This window comes from Microcebus murinus, chromosome 6, assembly GCF_040939455.1.
Source record: "Microcebus murinus isolate Inina chromosome 6, M.murinus_Inina_mat1.0, whole genome shotgun sequence".
Lineage (NCBI taxonomy): Eukaryota > Metazoa > Chordata > Mammalia > Primates > Cheirogaleidae > Microcebus > Microcebus murinus.
This window is the reverse complement of record NC_134109.1, coordinates 51464335-51483928: the sequence shown is the minus strand read 5'-3', so window position 1 is coordinate 51483928 and position 19594 is coordinate 51464335. Positions and strand designations below refer to the sequence as shown.

The 19594-nt window shown below is 36.3% G+C and overlaps 1 protein-coding gene across 4 annotated transcripts in view; it reads right to left on the bottom strand.

Moving 5' to 3' along the window:
* MIS18BP1 (MIS18 binding protein 1) overlaps positions 1-19594 on the bottom strand; it is a 52927-nt gene that overhangs the window by 1430 nt on the left and 31903 nt on the right. For all 4 annotated transcript variants that reach the window (XM_012782803.3, XM_076004054.1, XM_076004052.1 and 1 more), the window contains 5 exons: positions 11729-11901; positions 10783-10943; positions 8063-8211; positions 2551-2638; positions 159-213 (listed from right to left, as the gene is read on the bottom strand). In XM_012782803.3, coding sequence (XP_012638257.2) covers positions 159-213; positions 2551-2638; positions 8063-8211; positions 10783-10943; positions 11729-11901 — 626 coding nt within the window. The remainder of the gene's footprint in view (positions 1-158; positions 214-2550; positions 2639-8062; positions 8212-10782; positions 10944-11728; positions 11902-19594) is intronic.

The window sequence follows — 19594 nt, the reverse complement described above, 5'->3', positions numbered from 1 at the left end:
GAAAGGATTAATACATTTCTACATGTAATTTCAATGAAACTGAAAACAATTACAAAGAATGGTAGATCTGTCTACTTGAGAGCAATTAATTTTAATATCAACTAAATAAACTACCATATAATAGAACTGAGCTACAAAAGAAGATATAAGTGTATTACCTTTGTTAAATTGACTTTTTCTTCTTGATGTTGGAGTTGTGAAATCCGTTTCAACCTATGAAAGAATTCATATTAATAGTTAAATGGTACTTCCTGTGATGCCTACCTCAAACCTAGACAAAATTAAGCATACGTTGGGCCTGAGTACTTTGAACATATGCTCATGATATGTAATCACATTATAATTATCTGTGAGATGGCTAATTCTCTTTTAAGTTGAGTTCACCCAGGGCAAAAACCATGACTTAGTGTTTCGCACTGCTGACAAACATTACTGTATGAAAATATTACAAACTAATGCTACAGTAGTTAAAGGAGGATAGTCTATGGGCCTTTGAAAGTTGCCAAAATGTACTATTATTTCACTCAAATAATTATATATTGAGCTAGTAAACTTAACTCAAAATGTAAACAATTTATCATGATTATTATTATTACAACTGACTGTAGGTAAAAATATGCACTTGGAAAACATTACACTAGCAAAACTAATTTTCTTCAAATTCTTGGCTAAAATGGTAACGTATACAATAAATTTGAAGTACATGCTCACATACATCAGTGCTTATCAAACAATAGGCCATGACTGGCAATATTTAAAAAACCAAAAGGAATAGAATAGAAAACATGATAGTGTATAACTCCCATACTAAGGGTAAGTATTGTTGTAAAAAACTTGATATACAAACTTAGGCCCACACATAGTAGTTTTTTCATATCAGATGAGGCAAAACACTGCATTATGTTATTTGGCTCTTAAAATTATTCAGGACATAAACCAGTATAATCGTGATCACCATTGTTATACTACACATAATTGGGATTAGAAAATTCAAGTAGCTTGCTCAGTGTCATAAAGTTGGTAATGTGGAGTCAGACCTTGAAATTAGAACAATCCTAACACATTGGCTACAAAATATGCTATGAAAAAAATGGGGCTAAACCACAAATTATGGTTTGGTAGACTGCTGAAATTGTAACCTATAAAAAAAAAAATCAGAAGTAGTTAAGAGTAAAAGTTCTTACTAGGAAAGGCCCCTGTAGATATATCCATATCAGCCTCTCTTGATTTTGCAGAGCAAACAGACTGAGTGGATTAGAATCTTATTACTCAGTATGGTCCATGGATCAGTAGCACAGACATCCCCAGGAACTTGTTAGAAATGAAGAATTTTAAATCTACCGCATAAGAACTGGAGCTTAACAAGATCCCCAGATGACTTCTATGCACATTAAATTTTCAGAAACATTAGGGCACTTTTCAATGCAACCCAGCTTCTTATTGGCAAAACAGGAAGTAATGCCAAGTCTTTGGATTTCCATTCCAAGGCTTTCTTATTAAATAATTCTAGGTCCTTTCCAACAAACCAAAATTTCATTCTCATTAAAGTATGTGGGACTGGAAAAAGGGAATCTTAAACAGAGACGTAATGTGCCTCCTTCAATTATAGACTACAGATTTCTTTTGAATTTAGTCCCCAGTCTGACTTTAAACCAAGGTCCCAATGAGGTAGCTACCATTTCCTATGATCAAGTAAAGCCCATAAAGTTTGGATATAATTATGTAATCACAGTATTTAATTTAGAGGTCTGAGAAGAATTATACTTTGGCTAGTTTGCAGTATATATATTTCAAAATGAGTAAGGAAGAAGTGGCCATAACCTCATCTGAAGCAGTACCATCAGGGAGACAGGTGGTCCCCTACCACCATAAACTATCATTCTCTAAGATTAGCTATTTATTTTGAGGAAATTTGAGGTGACATAACTTTTTCAGAATACTAGTACTTATATTTGGTTATCAGTTATTCAAATTAAAATTAGAAATTCAAAAAGTAATTCAAGGGAATAAAGGATTCTCCTAATCTTTTCTCAAAGATCACTCTATTAAGGCATCTTTTAAGTTAAAATTTTTTCCCTAATTGGATTTTAAATGTTGGAATGTTAAAAAAAAAAGTAACAATCTGAAAAACATTGAAAGCATTATAAAGTTGCATGGGATTTGATGAAATTTCCTATTCTATGAAAATCATGACCCAATTAGTCTAAATTACTCCCCAATCACTGAACAAACACTATGCTTTTTTGTCTTGCCTGAAATGTCCTCCCCTGACTTGTATATCTATTTCCCTACCCTACTTCACTTCCCAAATGAAAATATTTACCTACTCTCACCTTGGTCAAACAAAGGCTTTAGTCTATGAGCTGCCACCCCTCCTATAATCCTACAGTACCTAACGTACTTACCTCATTCATGGCCTCATATTATAGTTTACTTGTATTGAGTTAAAAGTACCTTGAGCAGGGACTGTTACATAACTGATAACTATCACAATTTATCACATATTATAGTTGTTTCATAGGTAAGTGTTGGATAAATAAAAATACTTACCATTTTTTTCTTGATGTTGCCCCAGACAATGCCACCATTACTTTTATGATTTTTTTGCATGCAAAAAACGTATTTATCACAATCATTCCTGTTTGAATACAAATAATTTCAAGTCAACATTAACTGTCATACTTTCATCCACAGGTGAAACAGCAATTGACAAAATTTAAAATCTATCTCACTCTCTAAAAAGTACATTTTTTCTATATTAAATAAGACAGTGCGGTGTCTATAGAGATGGATAAAATGCTTCAAGCACTTTGATATAAGCAATAAATAAGAATATTCCAGGAAATTATGCTTTGCAATAATTATTGTTCATTGTCCCATCTATGTTCTTTCTAATATCTTGCTGCCTCTAATCCAAAACTCTGAGACTTCTTGTCCTTGGACTCCCTTCTGTTATGCCATTTATCCTTTTCTCCTGTTTACTTCCTTCCCTCTCCAGATTGAATCTCACAGTTGATCCACTTTCAGGATATGCCTGGTTGGCTGGTCTGAGGGTACGGAATTATCTCAATTGATTATTCATAGTTATAGACTGAACTCCTTGTTCTACTACTTTCCTCTCTTCTCACTATTGCACTTGACTAGTCTAAAAAAAAAAAAAAAACTGCCTGGTGACTGAAAACCCTCAATTTTTCCAACTGTGCTTGGTTGTCAATCCAGCTCAGCAAGGCTTTTACTTCTATAAAATTATAACTTTCTTGTATTCTCCATACCAACCAGGAAGGGTTTTTTTTTTTTTTTCATTTCATTTTTATTATCTCTCCCCCCATTCCATTCACAGCAAATAGGCTTGACTCATAATTTAAAGATGAAAAGCCAAATAGGATTGTTATTTTTAATTCCCTATCTCTACAATTCCTAGTCCCACTAATGACAGTAAACACCAACTGAACACCAATTCCCATCCTCTCCCTTGGCTCCAAGATCTCATTATCCTGGATTATCCTCTTTCCTTTATGAGTATTTGGGAGCAAACTTAAAGGCATGGCACATAACATGTAAATGTTATGACTGTATTAAGATATTTATCTGAATCACAAACACCGCTATATAGCAAGTGAATAAGCCTAGCAGGTTGTTAGCAAATTGCTTAACAAATGAGTAGGCCTAGCCAGTTGTTCAAGACCAGTACCCCATAAGTCTGTTGTCAAAGATATCTCTTTTTGCAACTAAGAGAAGTTTTCATATCTGAAGTGATAAAACTGTTTTATTATTTAAAATTGTTATAAAAGTAAGCCAATTAATGGAGCTTGTGAAGTCAAGAGATAGTGAAGAGGCCAAGGAAAATCACTTTTTTTTTGAGACAGTGTCTCACTCTGTTGCCTGGGCTAGAGTGCCGTGGCATCAGCATAGCTCACAGCAACCTCAAACTCCTGGGCTCAAACAATCCTACTGCCTCAGCCTTCCGAGTAGCTGGGACTACAGGCATGCGCCACCATGCCCGGCTAATTTTTTATATATATATATATATATATAATATATATATTATATATATATTTAGTTGTCCAGCTAATCTCTTTCTATTTTTTTTTTAGAAGAGATGAGGTCTCGCTCTTGCTCATGCTGGTCTCAAACTCCTGAGCTCAAATGATCTGCCTGCCTCGGCCGCTGGCAGGAAAATCACTTTTTTTTTTTTTTTTTTTGAGACAGAGTCTCGCTTTGTTGCCCAGGCTAGAGTGAGTGCCGTGGAGTCAGCCTAGCTCACAGCAACCTCAAACTCCTGGGCTCAAGCAATCCTGCTGCCTCAGCCTCAAACTCCTGGGCTCAAGCAATCCTGCTGCCTCAACCTCCCAAATAGCTGGGACTACAGGCATGCGCCACCATGCCTGGCTAATTTTTTCTATATATATTAGTTGGCCAATTAATTTCTTTCTATTTATAGTAGAGAAGGAGTCTCACTCTCGCTCAGGCTGGTTTTGAACTCCTGACCTCAAGCAATCCACCCGCCTCGGCCTCCCAGAGTGTTAGGATTACAGGTGTGAGCCACCACGCCCGGCCGGAAAATCACTTTTTTAAAGTAAGAAAACAGTTTAAGGAAAGATAAGATTCATGACATAAGTAAGTCCATTATGTGTTCTATAAGAAAATAACCACCACATGTCCTTAATTTTAAAAGTGATATAAACTTACAGAAAATAAACCCCCCCCACCAAAAAATAAAAAAAAAACAAAACAAAAGCCCACAACCCACACCAGTGTCATTCTACAGCCTAGAGATAAAAATGGTTGGTGATGTGTAGGACAAGAAATGTCCTGTTGAGATAGGGAACAAGATGGCTCTGCTTGATAAGGAGTCATTAAGACCCAAACCAAGATCTCTGATAAAATAGGTGGAGAAACCAGCCCAAACCAGCTAGAACCAAAACGGTGATGGAAAACGACTTCGGTTAACCTCACTATTCCTTATATGCTAGTTATAATGTATTAGCATACTAAAAGAAACTCCCACCAATGCCGTGACAATTTACAAAGGCCATAGCAATTCCTGGAAGTTACCATATATAGTTTAAAGGAAGAACCTTAGGGGTTAGGGGAGAACTCCCAATCCCTTTCCCAGAAATCTTATGAATAATCCTCCCTCTGTTTAACATAAAATTAAATAGAAGGCTCTGGAAATTCACAAAGGGCTACTTTTTGTTTTTGTTGCTCTGAGAGAGAGCTGCTGTTCTGCCTGTGGAGCAGCCTTCCGTTCATCTGTTACTTCAATCAGCTTGCTTTTGTATTACTCTGTTGGCTTGCTGTTGAATTCTTTCCCATGTGAAGCCAAGAACCAACGTGGCTTTCAGGCTGGACCCCCGTGTTGGGGTCTACTTTCCTATATCACTTTCTTTTATGAATATATATTATGTAAAATTAGGTTCATATTGTATGTATAACAGTTTTATTTCCTAGCTTTTAAAACTACTATCCACTGAACATTATTCCATGTCATTAAAAATTCTTAAAGACATAATTTTTAATTCAACATATTCTATTCAGAGATAAATCAATTTCATAACTCTAATCAATTTCATAACTCTTTCCTTATTTTGGACTTTTAGCTTATTTTCAAATTTTGTATATTATGTTTTGTGAGGAACATCTTTGTTCGCACAAATATAAATATACATTTGCCCAAATCTTATATTTCCTAAGAATTGACTAATAAAAGTCAAGGGCCAAACAGATGAATATTTAAGGCTTTTGATGATTTGGCCAAAGTGCTTACCAAAAACTATTGTCTAAAATTATACTCTCAGTATGCTTTCCCTGTACTAAATACTAAAACAAAATAAAAATTTGTGGATTGCTAGGGAAAAAAATTTCACCAAGCTTCCTGAGAGTACTGAATAGTATTTTCTCAGTCACTATCATCTGGCTTTGGCTTCTCACATTGTGGAAATTGTTCTTACTAAGATTAGCACTGGCCTCTTAATTCCAAATGGAACAGCCTATTTTTAGGCCTTATTCTTATCACTTTCCATCTTTTCTCTGTGACATTTGACTGTTGGCTACCCTTACTTTTAATTTCATTTATTTATATTTCAAATAGTTCCTATATTCATTCAAAATTCAAAAGCCCCCCTCATTCATCCCCAGCTACCTTAGTTCCTCTCCCTAGAGATCACCAATTTTTCAGTTTCTTATGTACCCTTCAGAGGTATGTAATCTAATGATAGCAATTATGTGTATATACAAGTATATACATATATACACATAAATATATATAGCCTCTACACAAATAGTATAGCACATTATTCACTATATCTAGCTAATTTATCTTGGGCATTATATCATAACAGTAATAAAAAATCCCATCATTAATTTTTACAACTACATAATATACCAGTACTCATTTCATTTAGCATACTAAAAGAAACTCCCACCAATGCCATGACAATTTACAAAGGCCATAGCAATTCCTGGAAGTTACCATATATAGTTTAAAGGAAGAACCTTAGGGGTTAGGGGAGAACTCCCAATCCCTTTCCCAGAAATCTTATGAATAATCCTCCCTCTGTTTAACATAAAATTAAATAGAAGGCTCTGGAAATTCACAAAGGGCTACTTTTGTCCCTGTTGAAGGACATTTGGATTTTGCCATTATAAACAATGCTACAATGAATAAGCTTATATATTTACAATTCTAGAAGTAGGATTCCTAGGTCAAAGGGCATGTATCATTTTGATAGATATTGACAAATTGTTGCTGCAGATACTGTAATAATTTACTTTCTCACTAGCAATGCATGAAAATGGCTTCCCTTTTCTTATTAATTTGTAGGAATGCTGTATATATTAGGCAAATTAGCCTTTTACCTGTGATGAGTTGCATGTGTTCTTTTTTCAGGTTACTTGTCTTTTGATTATTTACAGTAGTTGGTATCAGGTAAAACTTTAAATTTTTGGCCGGGCGCTGTGGCTCACGCCTGTAATCCTAGCTCTTGGGAGGCCGAGGCGGGCGGATTGCTCAAGGTCAGGAGTTCAAAACCAGCCTGAGCAAGAGCGAGACCCCGTCTCTACTATAAATAGAAAGAAATTAATTGGCCAACTGATATATATATAAAAAAAAATTAGCCGGGCATGGTGGCGCATGCCTGTAGTCCCAGCTACCCGGGAGGCTGAGGCAGAAGGATCACTCGAGCCCAGGAGTTTGAGGTTGCTGTGAGCTAGGCTGACGCCACGGCACTCACTCTAGCCTGGGCAACAAAGCGAGACTCTGTCTCAAAAAAAAAAAAAAAAAAAAAAAAAAAAAAAAAAATAAATTTTTATATGGTTGACTTTATTAATCTTTTCATTAGTGACTTCGGGGTTTTACACTGGAGTTAGAGAGACCATCACTAATCTGAGATCATAAAATAATTCTTCAAGGTTTCTGTAGGTATTTTTTAATAGTTTAACTTTTTTGTTTCTTTTTTTTTTTTTTTTGAGACAGAGTCTCGCTTTGTTGTCCAGGCTAGAATGAATGCCGTGGAGTCAGCCTAGCTCACAGCAACCTCAAACTCCTAGGCTCAAGTGATCCTTCTGCCTCAGCCTCTTGAGTAGCTGGGACTACAGGCATGTGCCACCATGCCCGGCTAATTTTTTTCTATATATACTAGTTGGCCAATTAATTTCTTTCTATTTATAGTATAGACGGGGTCTCGCTCTTGCTCAGGCTGGTTTCAAACTCCTGACCTCGAGCAATCCACCCACGTTGGCCTCCCAGAGTGCTAAGATTACAGGTGTGAGCCACCGCACCCAGCCAATAGTTTAACTTTTTACATGTAACTTTACATTTAACTTTTTACATGTTTAACTTTTATCCATTTGTAGAGTGTGAGTTATATCTCAACACTATTACTGAATAACACCCCTAACTTGCTGAAATTGTCCATCCTTAACTTCTAGGAACTACTCATTCTTAATTTTTTTATAATGTTGACTTTTCCCATTGCTGGCATCTATCCTCCTCATGAAATGTTTAAATGTTACTCAATATGCTCATGCAGAGAATTAACACATCATCTACATGAATATTTACCTATTTATAGAGGCTAGCATGCCAGGACTGACATGCTGACATTGAGGAGTTTTTGCCAATGGAAAGATAACTGACGATGGAGTTGTTGGATTTTTGTCCATATTTGGCAGAATATCCTCATCGTCTTCACTGTCCTGGAAGCTTGGCAACTAGAAAACAAGTATTTATTATCAGCAGGCACCCCACAAAAATGGATGTTCTCATTATTATCACAAAATGTTTTTTGGTGGGCTGGTAAGTTGTTTTCCTACTTATAATTTTCTAAGTTAGATAATTAAAAACAGTACTAGATAGAGGACAAAGCCTTAGCCTCTAAAACTTAATTTCTCTTGGGTAAAATGGACACAAAACACCTATTTCTAAAGGTTGTGTCGACCAGAGGTCAGCAAATGTTTTCTGTAAAAAGTCATATAGCAAATATTTTAGGCTTTGTGGTCCATACAATCTCTGTCCCAACTACTCAACTCTGCCATTGGTGCATGAAAGCAACCATTGACAATATGTGAACAAACAGGCATGGCTGAGTTTTAATAAAATTGTTTACAAAAACAGGTGGTAGGCTAGATTTGGTCCACAGGGCCATAGTTTGCTGACCTTTAGTATGGACAGAACAAAATAAAACTGTAATTCATTTACACTTATGCTTGGCACTTAGTAGGAACTCAAGTGGTATTAAACTTTTATGCATATATATTTCCAACAAACAATTCAATCCTTAACATTTGACTTACTTTTACATTAAAACCTTAGAGAGAGTATACTTAAATCACAGAAAATGAGCAAATTCACTGCTGTCCATTTCTATTTTATCTCTGTTTTTAATGTTGCTACTATTTCACTTAGGCCAAAACATACATATATAGATACAACTTGATATGATGGTGGGATAACATAAAGGTAACAGCCCCTAAAGAACTGTGGTGTTGTGAGAGAATATAGTAAGGGCATGAGATGATTTTCTTAAAATACTTCCCTCTATAACATGTGTAAGCAAAAAGGAGGCATAGATAATCATATTACTAAACTCTAAAGCACTGTATATCCTTTTTAAATTGAAGACAATTTAATGACAGTATCAAGAAATTGGTAGATGAAAACATTACCGTTAAATCTAACTCACTAACACAACTCTTTCAATTTTTACACTTAACAGTCCAGTTGTTTATATCCACACATTTCTGCATTACTTTAATCTTAATATTCTTAACACTTATATTTAGATTTTAGAAATAGTCTTGCATTTAATATGTGTATTATATTTCACTGTGTTTATGAAAAACATCCTTATTGAATATACAGATTGTTTCAGTTTTTTGCGGTAAAGATAAACCTGCAACGAATACCTCTATGAAGATTTTGGGCTTTTGAATTTCATAGGATAAACTCTAGAATTAATCTTTATGGCTTTTATAACATACTGCCATAATGCTTTCTAAAAAGTATGATTCAACTGATGCATACATTGATGTATGACTGTATTAATATCACCATTGCTTTTGTTTGCAGTGGATATTTTAACTTTTTTTTTTCAAACAAAAAGACTCAGTTATCTATTTATTTATTTTTTTTATTATTTTTTTTATTTTGGCATATTATGGGGGTATAGATTTTAAGGTTTCAATAAATGCCCATTTCCCCCCCTCCCCCCAAAAGTCTGAGTCTCCATCATGACCATCCCCCAGATGGTGCACATCTCACTCACTATGTATGTATATACCCGCCCCCCTCCCCCTTCCCACCTGCCCAATACCCTATTACTGTAGCACCTATGTGTCCACTTAGGTGCTACTCAGTTAATACCAGTTTTCTATCTATTTATTGAGACTGAGTCTCACTCTTGCCTTAAGAATCAGCAAAACATTTTGATAAGGATTTGGTCATTTATAGTAACTGCCTTATAAAGTTAACCACCTTTGCAAACTCTAAATTGTGCACTCCTATTAAGTAAACCCAGCCTCCATTATTTTACAAGTCTCCTATAACAAATGGTTCTTTCTACACTGGGATCTGTGCAATATGATTAGCCTGTCAACAAGCTAGAGTGCAGGGGCATCAGCATAGCTCACTACAACCTGAAAACTCGTGGGCTCAAGTGAACATCCTGCCTCAGCCTCCTGGATGGGACTACAGGTGCATGCAACCATGCCTGTAATTTTTCTATTTTTTGTAGAGAAGGGGTCTTGCTTGTTCTTAGACTGTTCTCAAACTCCTGGCCTCATGCATCTTCCTGCTTCGGCCTCCCAAAGTGCTAAGATTACAGGTGTGAGCCACTGTGCCTGGCCAGATTCTGTAATCTAGAAGGTATACATATAATTTACTTTTCTCTGATAACTAGCTAAAATGACCACTTCCCCAAGTGTTTGTTCAGCCTTTTGAATTCTTGTTCACTTTTTCCCCGTGATCTTGATACTTTTTATTATTCTTAAGTTTACTATGTGGTTCTGCAAACATTATCTTTGAACCCCATTGAAATGCACACTGGAAACTGGTGAGAATAGCATGTGCCAACAGATTGCTTCCTATAATACCTTGGTCATGTTTGTGGAGACCATTGATCCTTGGCCTAAATATTAGTGATGAACATTAACCACAGATAAAAATGAGAGATATAAACATCAATATAGATAAAAACAAATGGAAACAAAAAAAAATTTTTTTAAAAACATTTTAAAAAATTCAGTATCGACAAAACAATAATTTCGTGCATTTAAGACTCTTACCAGTACTCTTTGATTCTGCAAAAGTGTTGTACTGAAAAAATCATCATGGTCATCTTTTGGCAACTGTTCCAGAAAATCTCTCATTTGTTTCTTCCTTTTAAGAGTTCCAACTTTGGCAGTTATCTTAATAGTTTGCTTCTTATCAGTATTCTCTCTCTTGCCTTAAGAGTCAGCAAAACATTTTGATAAGGATTTGGTCATTTATAGTAACTGCCTTATAAAGTTAACCACCTTTGCAAACTCTAAATTGTGCACTCCTATTAAGTAAACCCAGCCTCCATTATTTTACAAGTCTCCTATAACAAATGGTTCTTTCTACACTGGGATCTGTGCAATATGATTAGCCTATGTGAGACTCATGAAGAAACTATGTAACATTAGGCAGGATAAGATTTTAAAGCTCTTTATGCTGTGAGAAAGACTACCTCCCATCCCTGCTCCTGCTGGTGCCTCATTTATTGATTTTGCCAAAATATAATAAACCTTATTAAATTATATTAATAGTAGGGATGCTGGGTATTCCCTAAAGCTTACTATAGGGTTTCTCTGGCACAAAACACCTTTTACTGCCAACTACAGACAGTCGTGAGACTATGAAAATTAAATTTATTCTGAGTTTTCTTATGAATTACTAGAGGACCCTACCTGTATGGCCTCAAATTAGATTAGATTCTTAGAATAATAATTTAGATATTGAAACCTCTAGATCCAACTGCAGATTTCCTAGAACAAACTCAAAGCAAAACACTGTTAAGCTACTATTGATAGAAGTAGCTACCTAAGTAAGACTTAAAAAATTAAACAGATGATCTTTGAAGTTCTTTCTAGCTTTAACATTTTAAGAAAATACTTATATAATACTCATGGATAAATATAAAATGTACCTAGTAATTAATTAGTACCCTACACTGAGCACTAGGAAAAAACTATTTACTACAAAGGTTACCATTTTGGCCTTTGGAATTGGCTGGCTTTTTCTTAGTGACATGTTTCTGGGATCCCTTTCCTCGGGGATTTTCCATGTATTTCTTCTGGCATTCTTCAGCAGACCGAGAACCTACAGCCATAGCCACATCTGACCAGAAACCAGGTTTGTGCTTTGGAAGAGATGCAAAAGCACTATGGAAGACCAAAAAACAGGTAAAGAACAAGAAATTCAAATCAATAAAAATAACCTCCTGAAAGCATACCACTGAATCAATGAATTTACCATGTTGAAGGAATTTTATGAAAATCATTCTAGATAACTATTTGGAAAGAAGACAGTATTCCTTCAACTCAATAACTTATTCTAGATGAAGATGTAACTTCACATATCTAGTAGATGTCTTCTATTTTGTTGTATTATATAAACCCTGAAAAATCATCCCTAGTCTTTTGACATTTTTTTCTAAGTCCAACTGACCAATGGTTTGGTCTTCTGGGAGACTCTGACATGACAAATTTTTCTACAGTGTTATTGGTGCTAATTATATTAGAAGATAAGCTCTCAGTTCTTATATCTCCCAGGTTATAAATTCTAAATATTAAAAAGTACTATGCTTGCTTTCATTCTACTGTAATTTATAATACTCAGTATTTTAGATAAAATGCTCTTGAGAAATGGAAACTGAAATAGAAAATTGTATCAATATAAGGTAGTCCCCAATTTAACATGAGTTACTTTTAAAAGTGTATTTGTAAATGACTGTTTAGAACCTAGTATACACATTACCACCTGCCCAATAAAAATATTTTATATTAATATATTATGGTTAAGCTGACAGTTCAGCCAGAAAACATCTATTTAACTCACCAATTAGCCTAAAAATAGTACTAACCTTCTTATTTCAATGGTATCAAGTCTTTATTTTTAATATTGTTTGACAAAACATATTTTTATTTCAACTTGGATTCCAACTAGTGGTTTGCTGGTAAAGTTTCAACCAGTTCCCTGGGTTAAAAAGCCCTGATTTGTAATGTTTTCCAATTTCAATATGGTAAATACTTCCATTGCAGTTGAGGTCACTACCCATATGACATCACTGAATGTGTAATTGATAAGAAATGTGCAAAAGTATAGGATTATATAGTATTTCCACCCTATAGATATAATAGAGGTAAAGAACTTCAAGGGCACAGATAATAAAATGTAGTAAAATAATTAGTATTGAGTTTTGAGTATTACCTTTGTTTTTAATTTATTTAATTGTAGGTTTTTAAAATGTAATGATTTTAACAATTTGCAAAATTTCCCAAAATTTAAAAATCAGCTCTTGAGATGAACAGCTACCAAATAACTATGTCTTGCCACTCCTGTAGAAAAAAACAAATACTTATGGGCAAACATTTGTTAATGGATGCTTTCTTTTGCATAATTAATCACTGGACAGGTGTTCTAAAGTAGGGAACTAGAAGGATTTAAGGGTCCAAGCTTCTCTATTTGTGTGTGTAGCTAATTTGCAAATCGATGACTATCTAAAAGGTCTATTTTTCATAATAAAAATACTTAATGCTAAAACAGCAACTCCAAGTAGAAAAAAAATATATTTAATAATGCATTTAATAAGAAATGAGTAATTAATACACCTTCTCTACATTATCCCAGATAATTTTAAAAGGCAAATTTAAATATGTCACCCCAGTCCTACTTAAGTCTTATTTCATTAATCTTCACATAAAAACCAAAATCCTTAATATAACCTACATTTTTCCTTGCCTGACTCTACAGTCTTATCTTGTACTGCTCTCCCCTGTACTTTTGGTATTCTAGTCATCCTGGCCTTCTTTTAATACTGCTAAATATGCTCTTCCTTTGTACTTTTATGTATGTTGTTCTATACAAAATCCACTTATTTTGAATTTTTGGCTTAAATAGTTCTTACTTATCCTTCAGATCTTAGTTCAAGTACCTGCATAAGGTAGGTCAGAATGCCCTGATATATATTCTTATAAACTGCTTACAGTAATTATTTGCTAAATATCTGTCTATCCTATTAGGCTATAAAAGCATAATGAGGGGTACAAGGCAGTGGACTGTAACTCAGAATCACTTGAGGACCTTACAACAAAAATGCAATCAAGCAAATGAATAAGTAAAATAAGCAATTTGACTCATAGACACTACCTATAAAGATTTCAATTTATTATAGGTCTCAGTTGTCAGTCAATTCGCATTTTTCAAAAGCACCCCAGGTGATTATTTTGCTGTGAAGTTAGGATTGGAATTGCTCTTTGTTGTTTATAAGGAGATACTCTGTCTATTTGAGTAGATAGTCAGAATAGGTGATGACAAAGGTTTCAGGAAGGAGGTGACGTGAGATAAAATTTGAAGGATGGATAAAACATAAACAGGTGACAATGAAGCAACATCACTGGCAAACAAATGAAGATGAGAAACTATGACACGTGGTAAGAGAATGGCAAGTAGTTCATATTCATAGTACCACAGATTTGAAGGTAATGGCTGTAGGTCGGAACTTTGAAAAACCTAGAGAAGCATAGCTCAAACCCAGGCCTGCCATATTGGAATATTTTCATAGTATAAAGCAGCAGTCCCCAACCTTTTAACATCAGGGATGGGTTTCATGAAGACAATTTTTCCACGGACGGGGTGGGGGGGGTCCGTGGTGGTGGGGTGGTAAGGCAGAGTTCAGGTGGTGACACAAGCTATAAATACAGAAGAAGCTTCCCTCACTGGCCTCTCAACTACTGCTGTATGCTCCCCACCCACTTCCTAAGTTTCATGGAAGACAATTTTTCCATGGAGCAGGTGGAGGGGTTCTGTGGCCTGGTCCCTAACAAACCATGGACCAGTACCCATTGGGTACCACAGGTATAAAATACAGGCATTTTTATATCAATTTAAAAAATTAACATACAGTAAAACTGACTTTTTGGTGGATGGTTTTATGAATCTTCACATATGGGTTTATATAATCACTATCACAATTAGGATACAGAACAGTTCTATTACAATGAAAGAATTCCTCATGCTACCTCTTTGTTGTCCTTTCCCTCACCATTAACCACTGGCAATTCCTGATCTAGTTTTTCTCTTTAGTTTGGTCTTTTGCAGAATGTCATATAAATGGAAACATATAGTATGTAACCCTTTGAGTTGGCTTCTCTCACTCAGCATAATGCCTCTGAGCTTCATCCAAGTTGTTACATGTATCAATAGTTCTTCCTTTTAATGGTTTATAGTCCACTAAAAGAGTATACCATAATTTGTTTTATGCAGAAAGTACCACAGGAATCAGGGAGAGTGAAGAATTTAGTAAAACAACCCCATAAAGTGTTTATGAACTCCTAGGCTGTTCTTGCAAATTTTGATATATTTTCATTTTTGTTTAGTTCAGAATATTTTCTACTTTCCCTTGAGACTTCCTCCTTGATCCATGAATTATGTTATTTAATTTTCAATAACTTGGAAAATTTCCTGTTATCTTTTATTATAATTTAATTCAATTATCATTAGAAAATACCCTTTGTACAATGATTTCAATTATTTTAAATTTGTTAAGATATGTTTTATGATATGGTATATATTCTATTTTGATGAATGATCAACCTATCCTTTGAAAATAATGTATTCTTTTTTTTAATTTTGGGTGGAGTGTTCTACAAATGTCAATTAGATATAGTTGATTAATGGTGTTGTTCAGTTCTTCTATGTCCTTGCTAATTTTCTGTTCTATTAATTACCAAGATAGTCTCCAAATATAATTCTAGATTTGACTATCCTTTCAGTTGATTCCTTTCCTTTCAGTTATCAGTTTTTAACTCATGTTTAACTCATGTATTTTGAGGTTTTATTGTTAGCTGCATACACATTCAGGAATGTTATGGCTTCCTAGTGAACTAACCCTTTTATCATTTTGCAATGTTCTTCTTTATTCCTGGTAATTTTCTTCATCTTGACATCTTCAACAAATAATATAGCCACTCTAGCTTTCTTTTGATTTGCGTTTACATGGTATTTTTTTATTCTTTTACTTTTAACCTACCTGCATCGTTATATTTGAAGTGAGTTTCTTATATATAGCATATAGTTGGATCATGTTTAAATTCATTCTGACAATGTATTTTAACTGGCATGTTTAGACTATCAAATTTAATGTAATTATGTTTAGATTTAGATTAGCTATTTTATTGTTTGTTTACTGTTTGTTCCTTTTTAAAAATTCCTCTATTTCTCCTTATCTGCCTTGCTTCAGAGTCTTGTCAGATAATTCCAACACCTATGTCATCTCAGCAGTGGTATTTATTTTTCAAAGTGAGTTGAAATTTTCCTGGTTCTTGAATGCTGTATAATTTTTGGATTGTTTCCTAGGCCATTATGAATATTATATAACTCTGGGTCTTGTTTATATCCTATGGAGAATGTTAATTTTTTTTTATTTTAGCAGGCCATCAACCTGTTGTAACCTGAGCTATAAGTTCCAACCAGTCTAACGTGGTGGTCGTTTCTATGTCCACTGCATTTTCAAAGCTTTGCAGTACTGTTAGGATCCACCCTGTGTGTGGGACAAGCAGCAGCTAGCCTAGAAACTAGGTATGGTCTACTTAGTTCTGCTTAGTTCAGAATGAACTTAGTTCATACTGAACTGCTTAGTTCAGTTCTCAAAGTCTTTTGTATACTATTTAGGATGAAATCCACCCACATGTGTACAACTCAGGAGTAAGGAGCTAAGAAATTCTTAAACACAACTTAATAGGTCTCTTTCTCTTATACTCCTTCTTCTTGATTTCTGGTTCCCAGGAGTTCCCCTTTTTCAGTTCTCTGGCTGAAAAGCTGGGGCTTTAATTATCCTGCTGTTGTGTATGCTGCATATGACCACATTTATGTCCAGTACATCAGGGGACAGAAAGAGAAAAAAGCAACACGAGTATGCCCCACTCTTCTGAGACAACCATTCCCTTAACTGGAGAGGAAGGTTCTTATCTCTTCAGAGTTTTAGCTATGTCTCAGCCCCAAATAATGCTGTGATTATAGCCCCTACAAGACTGCATGGGGACTGAATTAAAGATAAAGGAGAAAAGAAAGAAAAACTGGGAGATTCATCAACTGTTTCTGAGTTTCAGAAGTTCCCTTTTCTACTCCTCCAATCAGACCTGGAGGGCCTCTCTTTAAACTAATTTGTGCCTCAGTGCTGACTCTCCAGATTTCTGATGACCTTGAGTCTACCTTGGGGGACACCCGAGGAAAAAACTGGAAACTCATTGCTGGTTTGGTGCTAGTTAAAATTCCAGTCCTCAGGAACAGGATCAAGATAGCCAACTAGACACAGGTAGTATGTGTCTCCTCAATGGAGAGGAACTATAATAGTAAGCAGATTCTCATGTCTGAACAGATTGTCTAGGAGAGAATGCTAGGATTCACCCGGGAAGCACCAAAAGTGCGTAAGGAGAGGGTTCAGGGAAACTTGCTCAGCTGGGCACTAGCTAAGAGTCAGGAGAAGCTTTTGGACACAGGGAAATAATAAGAGAGAAACCCCCAGAGCTCCAAACTCTGATACACTTTTACAGTTTAGTTACAATAACCTTCCAACCCAGGCAGGTCTCAGGCCTAACATAGGGAGCTGCTTGGAGATTGCACAAAGATGTTCCAAAAAGGGAATCCACATGGAATCCCACAGGCATCTGAGCCTACAGCAGCTTGAGCTGGGTGCCATTCTGAGAGCCCAGATACCAGAGAACTGTGGGCGCTCCTGCAGCCACTATGTGCCTTCAAGGAAGAAGAGAAGAACTGAGGCATTACCATGTACCCCTGGAAGGTGCCCCACCACCATCCTGAAAGCTGTTGTTGAGACAGACATGAGTGGACAGCATTTTCCACAATTTATTGCCCATATTGCTTGCCTGGGTGGGCCTCAGCCTTTCTGATTACAGGTCCCAGGTGCAATTTTCAGCATTTGACACTGGGCTAAGCCCTGCCCTCAGACTGAGTTTGGGCTGATGTGGCTGCAACCCCCACCTGGCTGAGGAGGAGCAGTGAAACCAGGCTTTCCAGCCAGCATGCATCTGGGATGGAGCCCACTGTCCTGCAGCAGGATACTGTGAGACTGAGTCTTGAGCAAACTGTACTGTCACTGCAGTTTCCTGCCAACACAGCCTGCCTGAGAAGAGTCCCAGCCTCTCTGGTCACAGGTCCAAGGTGCCATTCTGGGAGTTTAAAGCCGGGCAGGACCCGCCCTTGAGTTGAGCATCAGGTGACAGAGCTCCCTCCTTCTCCTTCTGCAGCCCCACTCAGCTGAGGCAACAAGGCAACCAAGCTTTACACACACCTAGGACAACACCCACCGCCCTGCAATGGGCTCCTGTGAGACTGAGATCTAAGCAAATCACACTCCCCATAGTTTCTTGCCCAGGCTGCTAGCCTAAAAGGGGCCCTGCCCTCTTTGATTGTAAGCACACAGCCAGTGCCATTTTGAAAGTTTAACACACCCTATCCCTTGGCTGAATACAAGGTGATATGGCTGCAGCTACCATCACATGGAAGGAACAAGGAAGACCAAGCTCTCCTAAGGACAATACCCATGGCCCTGTTACAGGCAACTGTACAACTGGGGACTAGCCTGCCCAGTCCACTGCAGCTACCAGTAACACCAACACAGACCAATTGGGTCCTAGTAGATGGCTCCTCAACTGCTACTGCCACCTTCCACATCACACCAGCTGCTCAGAGGCCTGAGAGCCTGCCCTGCCCTCTGCTCCAACTACTAGTTTCTGAGTAAGACTCCTGAAGGCCCAAGAATCGTGCCTTCCTATTGTACCCTGCACCCTACCAACACCACTGCCAGTGTAAGCTGCTCTAAAATCAGCCATACTTTAGGGGCCTAAAATCAGCCGTACTTAGTGCACTGCTTGCACCACTGGGGTCGAAGAGTGGCTTAGCTGGTGTATAAGTCCCCTGCAAAACTTCACCACAGCCTTAATGAATAACTGTACCCCTAAACCACCAAGGAAATCACAGATAACACTGACTCTGTGTACCGCCTAAGAAATCATACAAAGTTCACACTATAGCAGGCAACTAATATCAAAGTCAAAGTGTCCTACTCAAAAATAACATATATACATCTTGAGGAAAAAAATCTTCCCTTTGAGAGCAATTTCAAAAAATTGGAACAAGTGATTGCTACATCACAGGAGCAGATAACAATGGAAACACACACGAAACATGAAAAAGGAATTTTATCACACCACCAAAGGACCACAACAATTATCTGGCAATGGATTCCAACCAAAAAGAATTCCATGTAATACCATGGAAATGAAAGGTCAATATTCATCATCATAAAAATACATACAAAAATATAAAACTCAAAGGTCTAATAAAACAGTCACAAAAAGGCAGAAGAGAAAGGAATTAAATGGCAACAGAAGTTCAGCAAACCAAAAAGATAAAAAGAGAAGAAAAGAATTTATAATTCACCTTACCTATAAAGACACATATACACTGAAAATAAAGGGGTGCAAAAAGATATCCCAACAAATGGAAACCAATACCAAGCAGAAATAGCTATACTTATATCAGATAAAAGACTTCAAATCAAAAACAGTAAAAAAAAAAGATTAAGAAAGTCATTATATAATGATAAAAGGATCAATTCAGCAAGAGGATATAATGATCCTAAATATATATGAATCTAAAATTAGAGAGTCCAGATTAAAAAACATTTATTAGTAGACCTAAAGAGAGAGAGAGAGAGTGGGGGACTTCAACACCCCACTCACAGCACTAGACAGATCACTGCGACAGAAAATCAACAACCACAAAATACCACTGGACTTAAATTGGACTTCAGACCAAATGGACTTAAACAGA